Source organism: Lytechinus pictus, chromosome 7 (genome assembly GCF_037042905.1).
Source record: "Lytechinus pictus isolate F3 Inbred chromosome 7, Lp3.0, whole genome shotgun sequence".
In the NCBI taxonomy this organism is placed as follows: domain Eukaryota; kingdom Metazoa; phylum Echinodermata; class Echinoidea; order Temnopleuroida; family Toxopneustidae; genus Lytechinus; species Lytechinus pictus.
The window spans coordinates 24393094-24410456 of NC_087251.1; the positions used below are offsets into that span (position 1 = coordinate 24393094).

General features: G+C 38.2%; 2 protein-coding genes across 2 annotated transcripts; one reads left to right on the plus strand and one right to left on the minus strand.

The window, feature by feature from the left end:
• Positions 1 to 3286: 3286 nt before the first annotated feature.
• On the plus strand, positions 3287 to 3730 carry LOC135154615 (uncharacterized). Its single transcript, XM_064101401.1, has one exon. The coding sequence runs from the start codon at positions 3287 to 3289 to the stop codon at positions 3728 to 3730; it is 444 nt and encodes a 147-aa protein (XP_063957471.1).
• Positions 3731 to 8176: 4446 nt separating this feature from the next.
• LOC135153096 (mucin-17-like) lies at positions 8177 to 10647 on the minus strand. The gene is made up of 2 exons (XM_064101402.1): positions 10593 to 10647; positions 8177 to 9750 (listed from the first exon to the last, which is right to left on the minus strand). The coding sequence occupies exons 1-2, from the start codon at positions 10645 to 10647 to the stop codon at positions 8177 to 8179; spliced, it is 1629 nt and encodes a 542-aa protein (XP_063957472.1).
• Positions 10648 to 17363: the final 6716 nt, after the last annotated feature.

Sequence of the window (17363 nt, forward strand, 5' to 3'; positions counted from 1 at the left end):
TTAAATTTTTAATTGCTTTCACAAGATATTTTCTTATCTGGGTGCATGTGTATGTTCATAATCCTGCCTGAACAATACAGCATAAAAATAAATTGATATCTATTTTTTTTTATTAAATGGTCATTTACAGCATGGAATCCTTAACCAATCCATAACAGACTACAAGACTTTGAATCATTACATACATTTGAGTTGGATTTAATTAAAAGGTAGTCCAAACTCCCTAAAAATCATCATGTTGTAGAATGAAATATTCATCTTTTGCTATTGTTACTTTGTATTAATGTAAATGAGCATTCATGACAGAAAAAAACAAACAAATACAATTTTCTCATTATATTAGTTTCTCAGCCGAAACCAGACCCTGTACGATACTTGCAAACCTATTCAATTTGAGATTTGATAAACGTTGTGATATAAATACAGAACGACAGCGAGTGAATGAGTTCATGTTACCAATCAATCGAAAGCTTCATCTTCCTTAAATATTGAGGGCAGCAAACCTATTGGATCAAATGAGCCTTTCCTGATTCAACATAATGCTCATTTCTCAATAAAGTAAATTGCACAATATCAAAGGAGAAGTCACTGACAATACACATTAATCAGAAATGTCTAGGGCACTAGAGATTTGTTTTGTATCATTTAAGCGTTTTTCAAGTTTACATAAAGAGAAAAGCAAGAGGTTGCATGCTTCCAATTAAGTAAATAATTTGATTTTGTTACTCAATTCTTGCATTAATCCTAAATGTAATTACAAAGAGAAAAAAGAACGAACAAACAATTCTCTGAAAAGCGGGTATTCTCGTATAGTAAATTCATGTGGCTAATTGTCAATACAGTGTAAAAAAAATGGCTTAATGTAAACCCAGCATCATTCTTTCTCATCAAACATTTGAACATTACTTTTAGCACCAATATCACAAGCAAATAGGAATGGGGCATTACTGTTTATAAAGAATGCATAAAAAATGAGTTTCAACCATTCCAGTTTAACTAGATTCTTCTGTACATACTGATACTTTTAACTGCACAGATGCATTTACTAGTATCTAAAGGGGAATCTAGACATGGTAATAAAATGATTTATGTGAATTAAAACGGAAAATAAGACAAACGAAATTGTAAGAGTTTGAAAGAAATCAGACAAGGATTAAGATATCTATGGCCATTTGAAAAAGTGAATTGCTATAAATTTCGACAAGTGGAATAGGGAAAACCCCAGTCGGCATGTCGATATAAATTTCCCTTTTTTCCGAAGCAGCATGTCCATATGGGGAGTAATAAAAATATATCATAGACAGCGGGTCTCTGAAGATTTGCATGGTGGTACAGATAATGAAGAGGCTTTACGGTTCATCACGTGGTTAATCCTAAACAGGATGGTGGAGAGATGAAAAAAGATAAAAATTGAAGCCAAGATAGAGAAAGACGAAAGCGAGAATTAATAACGTAGAGTAGATGAGGAAGTTCTGGCAGCGATGAATAGGTGAGCAGTTGAAAAGAGTTAGATGGGTTGAGATGAGTTGTCCTGGCTGCAGCGAGTAGATGAGTGGCAACGAGTAGATGCAATGACGAGTCTGAAAAATCTGGGCAGCTTGACTCTCCATCCTCAGGAGTAGGTGAGTGCGGACGGCAGGGGTATTAGTGGCTGTTATACAGGCTTGGATGTAATCCGGTGACGTCTGAGCTGGTGGTGTGGCAGGTCTTTGGTAGTGGTGTTATTTAGCAGGAAATTCTTGGCACGAAAGTAGACTGGTGGCCATTGTGTGGGTGAAGGTTATAGCGTGGAGTTTGCATCAGCAGAGGGCATGGTAATCTTTGTGCTGAGTCCTTAGTGCTGCATTGTATGGGTGGACTGCCAGGGTGGTGCTTGGGTGGGCGAGTGTTGGTAGGATTGGTGAAGGTGCTGGCATGAGTGGAAGAATTGGCCAAAGTTTGTGATGAAAAGGCTATTGTCCCAGCTTGACAATGGCTGATTTGTCCCAGTCCTCGAGTCACTGGTAGCTTATGTATTCCTTGAGTTTAGTGTCATATTTTCCAATTTTATTGATGTAAACTTTGCCAGAGTCTTATGGATCTTGTAAATGCCAGCTTGTTTGTGGATGGATGTACATGTATGTCCTTGTGCTAGTAAGAGTATCGAGGGACTCTTAGATGAGGATCGGTGTCTAATGAGAAATTTGCCTGAACAAGGATACGCTGTAGATGATGTGAAGTCTTGCAGAGGTAAAGATAAACTATGGTGACGGAGGGATGGTGGAGGCTTGATAGGACTATTAGGTCTGGTGATGATCTTCTTCCCTGGGTATTGGTTGATGGAGTTGAGAGTGTTGGTTACATGGTTTAGTTCCTGATGGAGATGATCCTGGTCATTTAGTTGATAGGGTCATCTAAAGAGGGTGTTCGGGATTCATTGAAAATGGAGGTATGATGATGCGAGTGGAAGTTGAGGTAGTCGTCAGTGTGAGTGGGTTTCTGGTAGACGAGATAGGGAACATGGTGTCTTCTTGATGAGAACATCTAGGAAGGGAATACATGTAGCATCGTCTTGTTCTGTTTCTCTGGTAAATTAACATGAAGGTGGTGGTCAATGATGTGATCTAGGAAGTGGTGGTGTGAGACCAGATGACAAATGTGTTGTTGCCATATTCTAGCGAGAGAGTAGCGGTCTTAAGGACTTGGTGTTTGTAGTGGCGGTAGAAGTTAGATCGCCATTGGAAAATGTTGAAGCATGCTAGAAGATTGTAGATATGGTCTTGAGTGGGATAAATTCTGGTGCTGAGGTCTGGGCTGGAGATGAGCCATTGCTTGTAAATGCTGCAAGTTTCATTGATGAGGATGCTGGTGAAGAGCAACACATCAAACTAACTAGTGTTGGTGGGGCAATTGTGGTCTTAAAGATGGAGTTAACAAAGTGCTGTGTTAATGATTTGGTGCTTGGAAAGGGTGCATAATTGCAGCCACCGACACTCTAGTTAGCTTTGATGTTTGCTCACTCTACATCAATGTACCAATCAATGATGCTTGCAACATTATAGAGCAATAACTGAGCTCCGATCCAGAATTCAAAGCACCGGAACTATTCTCAGTCAAGACCAAATCTACTATCTTCTCATCACATGCTTAAATACAAATATATTCAGATGGTGCTCTGACTTCTACAGCCACCTGAAAGGTACAGCCATGGGTTCTCCACCGTCCCCCGTAGCCAATATCTTTATGAACCACTTCAAACACCAAGTCGTTAACAGCACTGACAAATGTCCTTCTGTCTTGCTAGAATATGTTAACACATTTGTCATCTGGCCTAACCAACGCTTTCGAGATCACATCAACGACCACCAAATTGACATTAATTCCCATGAAGACCAATCTTGATGATGCTATGCACTTCCTAGATGTTCTCATCATGAAGACACTATGCTACCCATCTCATCAAGTCTACCAGAAACCCTCTCACACTGACTGCTACATCAACTTCCACTCTCATCATCATACCTCCATTTTTCAGTCAATCCCAAACACCCTCATCAGATCCCCTTATCAACTAAATGACCAGGGTCATCTCCATCAGGAACTCAACTTTGTGACCAACACTGTCACTACCATCAACCAATACCCAGGGAGGAAGATCATCACCAGACCTAATAGTGTCATCAACAACCATCCAGTGACTCTAATATCCCTACCAACCATCAAGCCTCTACCATCCCTCCTGTTACCATAGTTTTCCTTACCTCTGCAAGACTTCACATCAACAACAGCACATGCTCTGTTCAGCCAAAATTCTCATTAGGAACAGATCCTCGTCCAAGATTCACTGAATCCTCTTATTCACACAAGGACAAACACCCATCCAACAAACAGCCAGGCTTTTACAAGATCCATGCAAGTGACTGCTACAAAATTTACATCGGGAGACAGGAATAGACTGACACCAGACGAAAGGAACACAGAACCTACCAATAACTCGGCGAATGGATCAAATCAACCGCCATCAAGCACACACAGCACAACCCCAACATCAACTGGGACAACAGCCATCTCATCACCAGCATACCTTACTGGCACTTAAGAAGGATCTCAGAAGCAAATGAGATTCACCAACATGACTCCACAACACAGGCCTCCACATCAACATTTGGCACCCAATCCTACACCAAGACACAAACCCATCTAATACTAACACTCCAACTATGGCCACTCCTTCCACTCAAACCAGCACCTGCACCAATCCTATCAATGATTATTCACCCATCCAAGGACCACCCCGCTAACCCTCTCACACAATCCAGCACCACAAACCCAGCACTAAGATTACCAATTCCACCGCTGATGCAAACCCCACGCTATAACCTACTCCCACCCAATGGCCACCAGTCTGCTTTCGTGCCAAGAAGTTCCCACCAAATAGTGCCACTACCGACGATCTGCCACACCAGCGGCTTAGAAGGCATCGGATTACACCCAAGTCTGTTTAACGGCCACTGATACCCCTGCCATCCAAACTCACTTAAATCCTGAGGATGGAGAGTCGAGCTGGCTGGATGACCGAGACTCCTCAATACATCTCCTCTCCACTGCTCATCTACTCACTGCAGCTAGGACTTCTCAATTCATCTCAACCCATCTTATTTTCTCAACTGGTCATCTACTCATCGCTGCTAGGACTTCTCTAATTTTCTCAACTACCCACACAGTGAACCGTAATCCTTCCCATTAACATACATGGCATAATTCCATATCTGTATGTCACCAGAAGCGAGACCTTTGAAAAAGATTCATTTGAGTCACTTTGTGAATTGGAGGAATGGAGGAATTGTCCTTACCTAACATGAAAATGATTTCATCTACGGATGAATGGACCAAATGGAAATCTCCATAGATATAGTGACTGAAAGCTTTTATCACTTGAATATTCATAACATACTTATTCATTACTTATCTTTACATTTCTTATTAATTCCCCCCCCCCCCCCACTTCTTAAGTCTTGTCATTCTAATCAGCTAAATGTATATTAATTTTCATGAACAATGAAACTGTATTCTGGTTTTGCCTTGAGAGATTTAATTTCAATAAATTTATAATTTATTTGCCTTGTATTATTCCGTGGAATTGTTTCAAACTTTCACTCATCTGCTTCGGCTTTTTCCTTGTTTTAAAGCAATTTTCAACTTGGGTTGAATTTCCCTTTAATGTACGATAAGTATTGTGAACATAACAATTAACAGTTTATATAGCAATTATCATGGTTTAGAATACCCTCTTTGAAATTTACAAGATGCCCTCTTCTGTGGTTAATTGTAAAAAGGCCGCTATTTCCTAGGTATAGCTTGATCTTTTTGTGAACCCCACCCCCTCCCTACTGTTTCCATTGCACCCACTTTTCATACCATCCACTGATCACTTTAAAGACATAAAAAATTTAAAAGGCTAAATGCAAGATATAATCAACCGGAGTGCATTACCTGACTATGCATGTAAAATTTCAGTAAAGTTATAAAACTGAGGGAGTTTCCCTACTTGATGGCTTTGCTGAATATAAATGAGATGCAATGCGAGGCTCAAACGATATTAACCTTTCCCATACATTTTAAGGATCTCATGGAAAGCAATCAGTTTAAAGCTTGTATCAAGTGTTGGTAAATCTACATATAATTCATTTCAATGTGTTAATTCATCACCAATGATGAAAGATTATATCATGTGAAAGACACAATCTCCAATTTCATGTATAATGGTATTAAAGTTTATTATTACCCTAAACTATCTTAAGTTTAAAAAAAGAAATTGGTCCCTGATAACTTTTTTTCATTTCAGTATCACTTTAAAAAATGGAATGGGAATTTTATGAGACAAGTTATATACTATTAACTGGATCAAGGAGGCCTTTTCAAGTTTTCCATAATTAATCGGCTAAATTGCCCACTCTTTGAATAATTGACAAGTCAACAAAACTAAGAAGTTTATGAAAAATTCTGAGCTAAGTATGGAATAGATTAAAATGTAATACATGGGATAGGAATATTGATAGGGATATCAGTATTGTGTACAAATGAATGTACAAGACTGCAAAATATTAATCCCCCCTTTAACAATTCAGCCTGTTTGTTTTAAATTCTACTTTCAATAAAATATTGATGACCATGGAATTGTCTTATTGATACGTTCTCAAAGACATCAATACATTCTCATTCACAGACAATTTCAACTACAATTATACCGACGTTGTAAGCATTAATCAACCAATTTATCAATTAATTCTTGTCACTGAACTGGAGGACATAGATAAAAAGGTAGTTGAAATGGGTGAAAATTAGAATCATACAGGAAAATTAAACATGAGATTAATTTTGATGAAATGTACCTTGGAAAGTGTGAACAAGTCAATAAAATCCCTAACAAAAACTAACCCTGGATTGGATCATGTTTTACCGCTGAGATTTTAATTACATTGTCGCAGTAACATGATGTGGGTCGGGGCACGTATCATGAACACGCAAGTAACTTGGAGCCGCCATTGTTTGTGTTACATATACTGTTGCCACGGCGACTATAAGATGCCTAGAAACACTATATGATGGCGATCAAACAACGCCTCTCGTCTGGTGGCATGTTGCTTTGCCCAACCCAATTGCAACACAAATAGAGGATCCTTAGATAGCATAGGGCTGCTGGGATGGAGAGAGGGCAGGAAAAGTGGATAGGAAGAAGAGGAAAAGAAACAGGAAGTTTAACAAATTAGAGATAGAAAGGATGGATTTCAGGGAAAGGTAATACATACTCAGAAGAGAAACAGTAAGATGTGGTCGGGGGGGGGGGGGGTGGTCAACAGCAGAAATACAAATACGCAAAAGTGACAATATATGACAAATAGGAAGAAAGTCAGAGAGATAGAGACCAATCAGTTCATATAAAAGGCTGAAATATAATTGGAAAAAAAGAAAGCTGGATTCAGGGGCATTTACAATACTACATTTACTTTTATGCATGAAGGTCATTATTCCACAGGATATTGGACAGAACTCCCTAGAAATATCACTTTATATATATGAATCTTCTAGTTGGTATATTAAACTACACACAAAATATATTAAATATATTATCATGATCGGCTATGCCCATAACTACAGTGGACGCTTAGAAATGGACATAAGTAAGATAGCTGGAATACCACATCACTGTCAATGTCAGTAGAATATGAGCTTGAAGGAGGAGTTGAAAGTGAAATGGGCATGTCATAAGACGTAACATGGATTCTCAGGAAGAGATCAGTGATGGCATCATCCTCTCAATCCTATATTGCCTGATCCGCTATTATTAGGGCTTATCAAAACATCTCGGGGATTACGCTCTGGTGTACTCTGCCAACAGTGCAGCTAAACCCAGGCCAATTTAGACCCGTCAGCTCTCCTAGCCTGCAACATGAATGCTCAAATTTCATATAGGGTCCGACTCTGACGGCTGAAATCACATGACTAGCACTTGCTGGTGTATACTTTGAGTGAGATATGAATTGTTCTGTGTTTGCAACCTAGTGGGGTATTGCATTGTGATGAAGAATAAGACACACTCACATTAGTACCCAATGTTTTTCATTCAAGTTATAAACATTAATGATTGCAACATGACAAAACTATAGGTGCAAATAAAGTCTTCTCACCTTCAGGTCATGATATACATCTTTTTTGCAAAGATAGCTTCTCAGTGGCTAGCTTTCAATGGCTTTCCACCTCAAAGATTTCATCAACTTAGGACAAAGAAATAATTGGATTTTAAAAATAAAACTTCAGTATTTTTTTCAATGAACGTGCAACATAGACAAGGTTTAATTCATCTTTAATCAGACCTTGCCCCTGGTCATGACATGATTATGCATCAAAGTCCCTCCACATCAAAAGGAAATTACTTCAACAACTCTGCCTATACTTTGATGTGGAAATTGAAAGTCCACATATTTCATGGAATACATTCAGGGATGAATTGCATGGAGGCGTAAAGGGTGAAAGGGTGCTTTCCCTACATTATGAGTATCCAATCTTCTCACTATAATATAAATCTAATGAATCGCATCTCCTACATCACAACTGAATGACAGAGGTAGATAACACCACATGGTCTGTTGGTTTAGGCACACTGCCCAATATTCCCTAGAGTGTTTGATATATTGGATCAACTACTGTTCTGTACTGTAGTAGGTGGTCCACTTGACGTAACAGGCTTTGCTCGTAGGTCTAGTGGGGCAACCTGGCCTGGTGACTGCCTACCTGGACTCTTGTGAGAAGGGGATTTAGAGTTGGCATTGAGGCCAAGAATGGACCTGCTGCCTTGTGTAGCATTCACAGGAGATTTACTTCCGTGGGCAGAACTTACAGTAGGCTTGCTCTGAGAAACACTTCCAGGAGATTTGGTGCTCAGTGTAGAGCCAACTGGAGACTTGCTGATTACAGTAACACTTACAGGAGATTTGCTACGATGTGCCGAGCTGACTGGAGATTTGTTAGTTATAACAACACTTACAGGAGACTTGCTACCATATGCTGCACCAACTGGAGACCTGCAAGCATTGGCAGGAGAGACGGGGGACTTGTTACGATGGACAGGGCTAATAGGTGAAACGTTGCTCTGAGGAGCAGCAATGGGAGTATCACTACTTTGAGTTTTACTAACAGAGGATTTTCCAGGATTGGGAGAAGTAACTGGGGACTTGCTGGTTTGGGTGGCACTTACAGGAGACTTGCTGCCATGGACAGACATAACAGAAGATTTGCTGCTAGATGCAGCACTGACAGGAGATTTGCTACGTCGACCAGAGCTAACAGGTGACTCACTACGGTAAAAAGAGCTAATAGGTGACTTGGCACGGCGTGGTGAATATTGAATAGGAGACTTTGGTGGTTCTCCCGACTGTCCCATAATTTTAAGTTTTGACTGCTGCAGTAGTGCTTGTGTTTCCAATTTCGAAGACTGTGTGTTCAAGGTACAAGGCTGTTTTCCCGATTCTATTTTCATAGTCACACTGTTATCAGGGTTTTTATGCTGAGCAACATTTCCTTGAATCGCTGTTTTTTCAGGGTTGCTTGTCACCAAGAGTCTTGTGTCTTTGAGCACGGCAGTAGTAGGTAATTGTCCAGTAGTCTGTTGGACACGCAATGTAGGGTTTGGATGAGATTCTTTGGGAGGACCATGCTTATCAGACTTGGCTATACTGATATGGTAAGATGTTTTCCCTTGATCTGCAGCTTTCTGGTTACTTACCACTGACAGGATTGATTTGTTAGGCATCTGACCTTTCACCATGGTCACTTCTTTGCCAGATACAAGTGTCTTCCTGAGAGTAGAATTAACATTGACTTCTCCTTTTATTGGACTAACAAGGGGAGAAGCTTTTCCTGGACTTGACACTTTAGGAGGTGAGTTCTTCACCTGAGTTCCATCTGAGTTTGATTTCAATGAAGTGGACTTTTCTATCCTGGGAGAGATCTTTGTTCCAACTGAACCATCGCTTGTGCTAGATTCTCTAGGTGATTTACTTTCTTCTGTCTTTGAACCATCTCTGCTTTGCAATGGCTCAGGTTTTCCGGTTGTCATCTCTTCAGATGCTGGTTTGTGAGATGTCTGCGGAGCCATCTTTGCAGGAGATACTGAAGACCCAGGTATTGATTCTGTTGATGGAGACTTGAGTCCTTCTGATGTAGCTATGCTGGAAGGAGTGGCACTTGCTGGACTACTGGATTCTTGTTTACCTGGAAAATAAAACAGAACAGTGAATTAAAGAAAAGACCACAATCACAACTGACAATACTTTTTATTATGAACAAGTGCCCAACTATATACTTTTTTCTATAGTAACAGTATAAAAGCAAAAGTTTCTCTCAGAAAGTTTTTATTGCTTTTTAAAAAAACTTGCTTCGTCCTTTAAATCTCAATCCCTCCACAAAATCTCTTATACTGCTGGTTCTAACATTTGTAGAAAATAAAAATGTCCATATTTCTTCAACAAAAGCAAATTCAACAAGATAAAAGATAGAGAAGACAATGTCAGTAAGCTTAAATTTAACCAAATTTTTATTATTTATTATCACATTTCTGTAAGTACAGTCAGAAGGAATAAGATTGTGAACATGGAAGTACATGTTAGCAAGATAAACTTGGTAGGAGAAAAAAAAGAGCAATTCATAAGTTTTTCCCTCAACTCCAAGGGTGAGCTGAGCCTTTAAAAGCATCCTGCCACCCATCCCATTCATTGTAGCAATGCATCGCGGCTAAGCAGTCACATGGGTATTTTCAGAATAAGCACACGCAACTGCCATCACATGATCACTTCAATTCCTGACATCATGCATCCCGGGGTCTCTAACCACGCCACCTTCTCTTGTTTTCTCTCTCCATCTCTTCCAGTGCTCTCTCTTTCTCTTATCCCTGCTCATTGTACCCATCCACCTCTTCTCCTCTCCTTAGCCCTCTTCTTTGACATCCCTCTCTCTCTCCCGCTACTCTCTCAACGGAATCCAGGGGCCTGCTAGTGCTGCTAGTGAACATTTGTCGTATTTTGGCTCGCAGCCAGACCTTTCATCATCATCATCACTGGCATCATCATCATCGTCCTCCTCTTGATCGTGGCGATCCCTCTTGGTTGTCATTATGCATGCATGTGGCGTGCCCCCTGGCCGCGTGTGCTCCTTCCTGCCATGGTGATTTGCATGTAGAATCGGATCAAGCTATCATTCAACCGACTGCTTGCATTCAATCAGTCCTCATTACCAATGCACATCAACATCCTTGGCTCTCTATCTATCTATCTATCTCCTTCTTTCTGCTTACTATGCAGGAAACAATTCCTGTTTTTCTCAGATTTTTTTCTGAGCAAATTCACATTTACAATCCGGAAAGACAATTAGGAAGGGTGAAAGAAGTGTGTAGCAAGGTCTCTATTTGAACATGCTACATACCCAATTCATACATTTCTTAAACATTTATTTTGGGATAATAAATATTCATATAAAATAAGCCTCTAAACATCTTTATAAGAAGTTGTTTTGAGCTTGCAAAGAATAAAACAACTAAATAACCCCCCCCCAAAAAAAAAAAAGATTAGAAGCTTGAATGTTTCTAAAATTGTTAATATCAGTAATAATAGTAATGATGTTCATGTAGATTTAGCTGCAAATCTTTCAGTTATTAGAAAAGGAAAATTTAATTTATCAAGATTAAGAATAATACCTGAGATGTTGATAAATGTCAGGCAAAGCCTCCAGTAGAATCCCCACCCCTAGCAGTCTACCTTTCCCTTATTATACATTCCTATCAACGTGTGCAACTGTATCCACTCTGCATCTTTCATTCAGAAAATGGATCGTTGCCATCACTTTCATTCTGGTTGCATCTTTCTCAATTGCTCAAACCAATTTCCTTGAGAATCAGTACAGGTATCCCTGCAGGCATAAACCACTTGGCTGTTACACAGTATCACCATACCAACTCAAATTCTCCAGGAAAGTGTTCAAATAGCAAATCAAGCAAACAAGCTAATGATCAAATGGATTCATCCTTAAATGGTATCCTTGCCCTTCTACATTGGGAAAAAATGAGACAAGCTTTCTGGTTTAATCAAACAGTGGAAGGCTTGTCAGGTAAAAAAGTATAAGCTATTTCTTGGAAGAAGTTTCATGTAGGAAGGAATTTACTGAACCCACAAGACGATTGACTGCAAAAACGTCAAAATAACGCCTTTGATATACAAAATATCCCCACGAGATTAATGCAAACTTAATTTGGCATGAACAAAAATAGAAAACATAAAGCCTGTTGCTTAGAAGTCAAAGTATTAGAGTAAAACAAATGCTGATGAACTCTCAAGCTTGTTAAAATAACAGAAACATTTGAATTACAAATACATTCATCCCTTCACACACATCTACAAAAAAAAAAGCATATTGGCTGTGTAAAACATAATTGCAAGAACTTATTCAAGGCTTCATGTATCAATCATTGACTCATGAGACAACAAAATAATCCTTTATTTTTGCAAATGGTGTACCAGTAACTTCATGGGGGGCAATGTGGAGATTACAAAGATGCTTTTTATACTAACATTTCTTCATGCATTTTATGACAATGATCAGTATAGATCACTGAACTTTTAAAACAAACCGATTTGGGGAAGGGAAAGGGGTTTCCCCCCCCCCAATTTGTTGAAGTTCAACATCATTCATTGCTAGACAAATATAGGATGCAGGATTACTTATATTGAAAATGGTATCCCGCTTTTAGAGAGAATGAAACCATAAATGAGAGAAAATACGACTGGATAAAAAACAAAATAATTAATGAAGACGAACACAACCTATGCAGAAGCAGAATGATACAAAATGCTGAACATAAATCCTTCTTGAGGCGAAAGCACAAACATACAAGGGAATATAGATAATCACCCTACTTTGGCTCATCTGTTATTTTATCACCCTCTTGCCATTCAAGTAGTTTATGATAGTGTGGGCATACAAATACCCTAAATGTGGAGGCTCACTAATGCAGGCATCTTTGCTTCCTCTCCAATAAACCACTGAGAAAAGATTCTCTGGAACAAAAACTTTGGATTTAGAGCTCACTAGAGCTCACAAAAGACCCATATATTCCACTCATATCTTGTACATAATATACTTTCTCTTCATCCACGATAAAAACAGAACTAGGCCTACATGACATCTTTGACCGAAGGATGTCATGTTGCAAATCCTTAAAATCATTACAAGACCAAGTATATGGGTTTGGGATTGGGTGTGTGATTTAGTGCTGATGCATAAAAAAAATTATGAATATGAAATATTGTATTTAATTGTTTTTTAAGATTATAAAATACATTCTTTGTACAGTAGAAATTTGTAATAGATATTTCTACCTTTTTAAGACAATATTATTCCCATTTCAATGATGAAATACATCATATATATTTTTTTTAAATACAGGGAAGATCCTTGAGTCTGAAATCAAAGCTAGTGATATCGCAGAATCATCGTTGCTATGTATGCAGTTTGGTGTGATGGGTTGGGAGGTGGCGACACCACTGTCAAATTAGCTGCTTAATGGATTGCAGATGCAACGATCGGCACGTGCCACTTCATCCAGCCAGTAACCCAACCCCACCATCCAAATTCATATCTCAATCCTACCAAAGGTGATTCATCTAGGTTGTCAAATTATACGGAATTGCTTCTTAGAACATTCTAACGAGTTACATTCATGTAATCAATTGGATCATTTTGAAAGTGGTAATGGTGACCAGACCGGAATCTAGATGTATAGATGATTCACCCTTCTCACATTACCATGATCATCTTTATAAAGTGTCTCATCCAAGCTGCACTTCTCTTAATAAATTTGAAGTGTAACAGTAATAGTAACTAAGTGGCTTAATCAACTGATTCTTAGTAACAATAACATAAACCACCCTGTAAAGTACCCGTAAAGTGCCTTAAACTTCATTAAATAATACTCTTTCACATCAAAGCGTGATGTTCCAATGATAATGTTACGACTCATCGAGTCCTTTTCAAGGGCATTTGCAGTGTCTGTATCATTATACCAATTATTTACCCTTCAAATTCTTAAGATAATACAACCCTGAACTTCACATCATGCATCTCTAATTAAATGCTTAGTAACCCGTCATCTACATACAGTACTTTCATCGCTTCATCTTGTAACTATGACAACCACCACCCTCTCCCTCCTACATCAATGAAGACACAAATTGGCTTTATACCTTACATTCATACCATTGATGCGTTTATACGTTGTGAAAAAGTGCAATGACATTTGCAGAGTTCCTCCCAATATTTTCTGCTCAGCTGAGCATTGTGATAGCGAGGATTCGTACCAAACAGAATTAACGCCTAACAAGATTATTTCATATAAGTGACTCTGTACGAGCACAGCAAACAAACGGATTACATGGCTGCGCAATGAGAGCCCTACAGATTAGTGGGAATTCAGGGTTCTTGTAATCATTTTGCAGGGTGACGCACCGTTTAAATAAAATAGGCATTTGAAGACCCCTCAAGAGTGTTGGCCTCTTTTGGGTCATGCATTCAAATATCCTTATAACTTGCCCACCGCCCCACCCACCAATTACCCAATCCAACTTGCAACTGCTTTTGTTTCAATACAGATTCGACTTAAGGTGTAGAATGTGGGTTGGGTGAATGTGTGGCTGCATGGATGGGTGAATAAAAATAATTCCTGTGAATGTACAAATACTATGATCAAATATGAAAAGTTATGAAATTGAGGTTTATGAAATCAATAAGGGTTTGTGATATCCTTTGAATATTTTCCTCATTTCAATCTATTTACCCACCCACAAAAAGAAAAATTAATTGAATTGAATATACTAATTTTTTAAGTAGAAAAATTAATAAAATGCAAAATGGTAAGGATACCCTAAAAGACAAGATTTGATATACATTTTAAATTGGTATTTGCAAAAAAAGGGATAAAAAACATGTATAAGCGACTATTTGGGTAACACTATGTTTCCAAAGGTGGAGGGGATTGATGAAAGTACATGTTGCAGGGGAGGGAGATACTTTCTTGTTGCCTTACTACAGAAAGCTGAGGATTGATAAAATTATGAATAATTTGTTGCAAAGTATGTTGTAAAAATTTGTTCCACAAAACTTTGGATAGTGAAAATAATTCACAAATGTGTTCATTACAAAATGGATGGGTGATTAACTATTTCTGAACACTTAAGAAAATAGAACTTTGTCACCCAACGTCTAAACAAGACTAGAGAAATAGATGGGAATTTCTCTATTTTGTAGCTATGCTAGGACCTTCAAAATCAATTTATGTGAGTATTGGTTGTCATAAGAAATATTGCATTTATTTAGAAGTTGTATATGTGGTTGTGCAATTCTCATGGCTACAATGTAAACAAAGAATAAACAACTCAAATGGCACCTTCAGTCTCCAAGTTTGGAAATCTCCAAGGAGATTCAACGCTTTCAGTAATAAGTAATGGAAATAAAGTTTGGATAGATGGAGACAGGAAATTCTGACGTTAGTGACAAAAAGAGCAACAGAAGCAAGTAATTGATGAGTTTGTTCAAAGCACTTAAGTTTTTACTTCAATGGATTGGTTTCCTGTTATAAATCCATTCTTCAAAACCTATTGTAGTCTCTGTCTGCTCTAGGTAGAAGCGCTAAACTTTGTATAGAAATAACTGACGGGAATTCAATTGTTCAATCATTGGTGGAGTGAAAAGAGAATAAGAAGGTGATGCGCTTTTCATGATCAATACATGTTCACCTAATCTGCATCTCGACTTCTGGAGCAATAAGACAGCTTCGGCACCGCACTTGGAGAAACATTAAAAATTCATGTTGTGCCTTATGTAAGGTGAGAGCGTGAGATCACTCCCCGAGACTGAGTATGGCCTTGCTTGCCTTGCCCGTTCACCCCCCCTCAAAAAAAAAAGTAGAGAAAAAAAAACCCGTTCCTAATCCACCAATAACAGGGCACCTGGAGGATGTTGCAGCAATCCGATCTCAACGCGCCTCCAATTTCAAACGAACTGCTTTGACCGACTGTAACTCTACACCATACCCTAAGCCATTATGATGCACCTAGCTAGTGTATCAGCTTCTTCCTCTGAGCGGGACACTCTTGTCTTCTTCTGCAACTGCCTAAAATCCCCCGTTTAACTAAGTTATGTCCCCAGGAAATCAATGTCTCTTCTTCTTTTTCTCAAATGGCTCCTTTCCCTGTCTTATTTCATTCAGTAAAAGGAACAGATGGATGGAGTCCTTCACACAAGATATGTGTTTCATGAGAATCCCTATCTACCAGGAAGGCCTTCTGATATTTGACGACTGCAGGCATTGTGCTAATGATAGATGAGACATCTTAGAATTGCATTAGAGAGGATACAGCCTTCCTGTTTTGTTTTCCTCAATGAAAAACCTTTCCCCATTTTCTTTTAAAATCATAAATTTGACTCTGGATAATAAGGTCTAAAATTGCACTTGCATCTTTCAAGAAATCAAATTGCACACCAAGGTTTTATGACATTGAATATTTTTCTTCACTTTATCCTGCTGTATTTTAAATCCTGAATGATCATTTTCATGACAAAATAAATCTCATAATGGGAAAACAAGAATTTGCACTTTCATAACACTGAGATTTCAATTATAATTTCCAGATTTTTGTTTGCAATGATCAAGTACAGACAGACACAAATGCAGAGGTAGTTTTTATTGACTTCAAAATCATGCTACGACCCTAGTTTCATTAAACAACATGATGTTATACGGTGCATCCTTAGTCAGTGTTCAGACACAGAAAGCCATTGTAGAGCTAGTGGAGCTATCATGTTTTAGTATGAATTATTAGTTTAACGGGAGGCAAACTTTAATGTGAACACCAACATTATATCTCATTACAATTAAAAACTTCACCAAACTCTTCCTCCTCTCAAGATAAAATCAACATTAAAAAGAGGGAACATCTTTTCTGAAATGACCTTTAAGTGCTCCAAAAGATCAATGTGAACGAGTCATTTAAGCACCTATACTGTAACCCTACAAAAGAGAGAGTCCTTTTCCCACTTACAGAAATAAGACATGAATTTGTATACTGAGTTCACATCTAAGGTAGAAAGCATAGCATGGTATACATGGTTACCTTCACTGTGATCTGAGTTTGGTGAACTCTGCTAGCCAATCTACTGAACAGAAATTACACAACATTTTAAGAATGAAACAAAAAAAGAGCCCCTGCTGGTTGTCCCCACCCTGTACAAAAGAGCTATACAGTGTAAAAGGAAACTTCAAAGTTCTTTTAGTAAGAAAGAAGAAGTATGGACAGGAAAATAAGGAGATGATTAAAACATTCATAAAATGATGGCTAAAACATTTGTTGTGGTATTGGTAAATAGACATTGAAGAAGGGGGTAAAACTTTGATAGGAATGTACAGAGCTTACAAAACAAATTGACTACAAAAGAAAAAAGTGCTTGAAATGGATGTTGTTGAAATTTATAAAAAATAAGGAATATGATAAAAATCAAATATAGTATGTCCTAGCCCTGAAACCTGACACCGGATAAACCATTCATACAAATACAATAAAAACTAACAGTTAAACAATCAGTATCAATCAGTTGCAAACTGTATCAATCAGTTGCAAACTTTATTGCTATATATTATAGGGCTGAAGTATGATATTTAAAATCAACAAAAAGTATTGAAATGAACTCATACCAAATAGTTCATGACTCCAGTCAAGGAAATATAGTACAAACTGACAGCTTGAATTTCACTGGAAATTGAAATGAATGAATTTTCTTCGAAT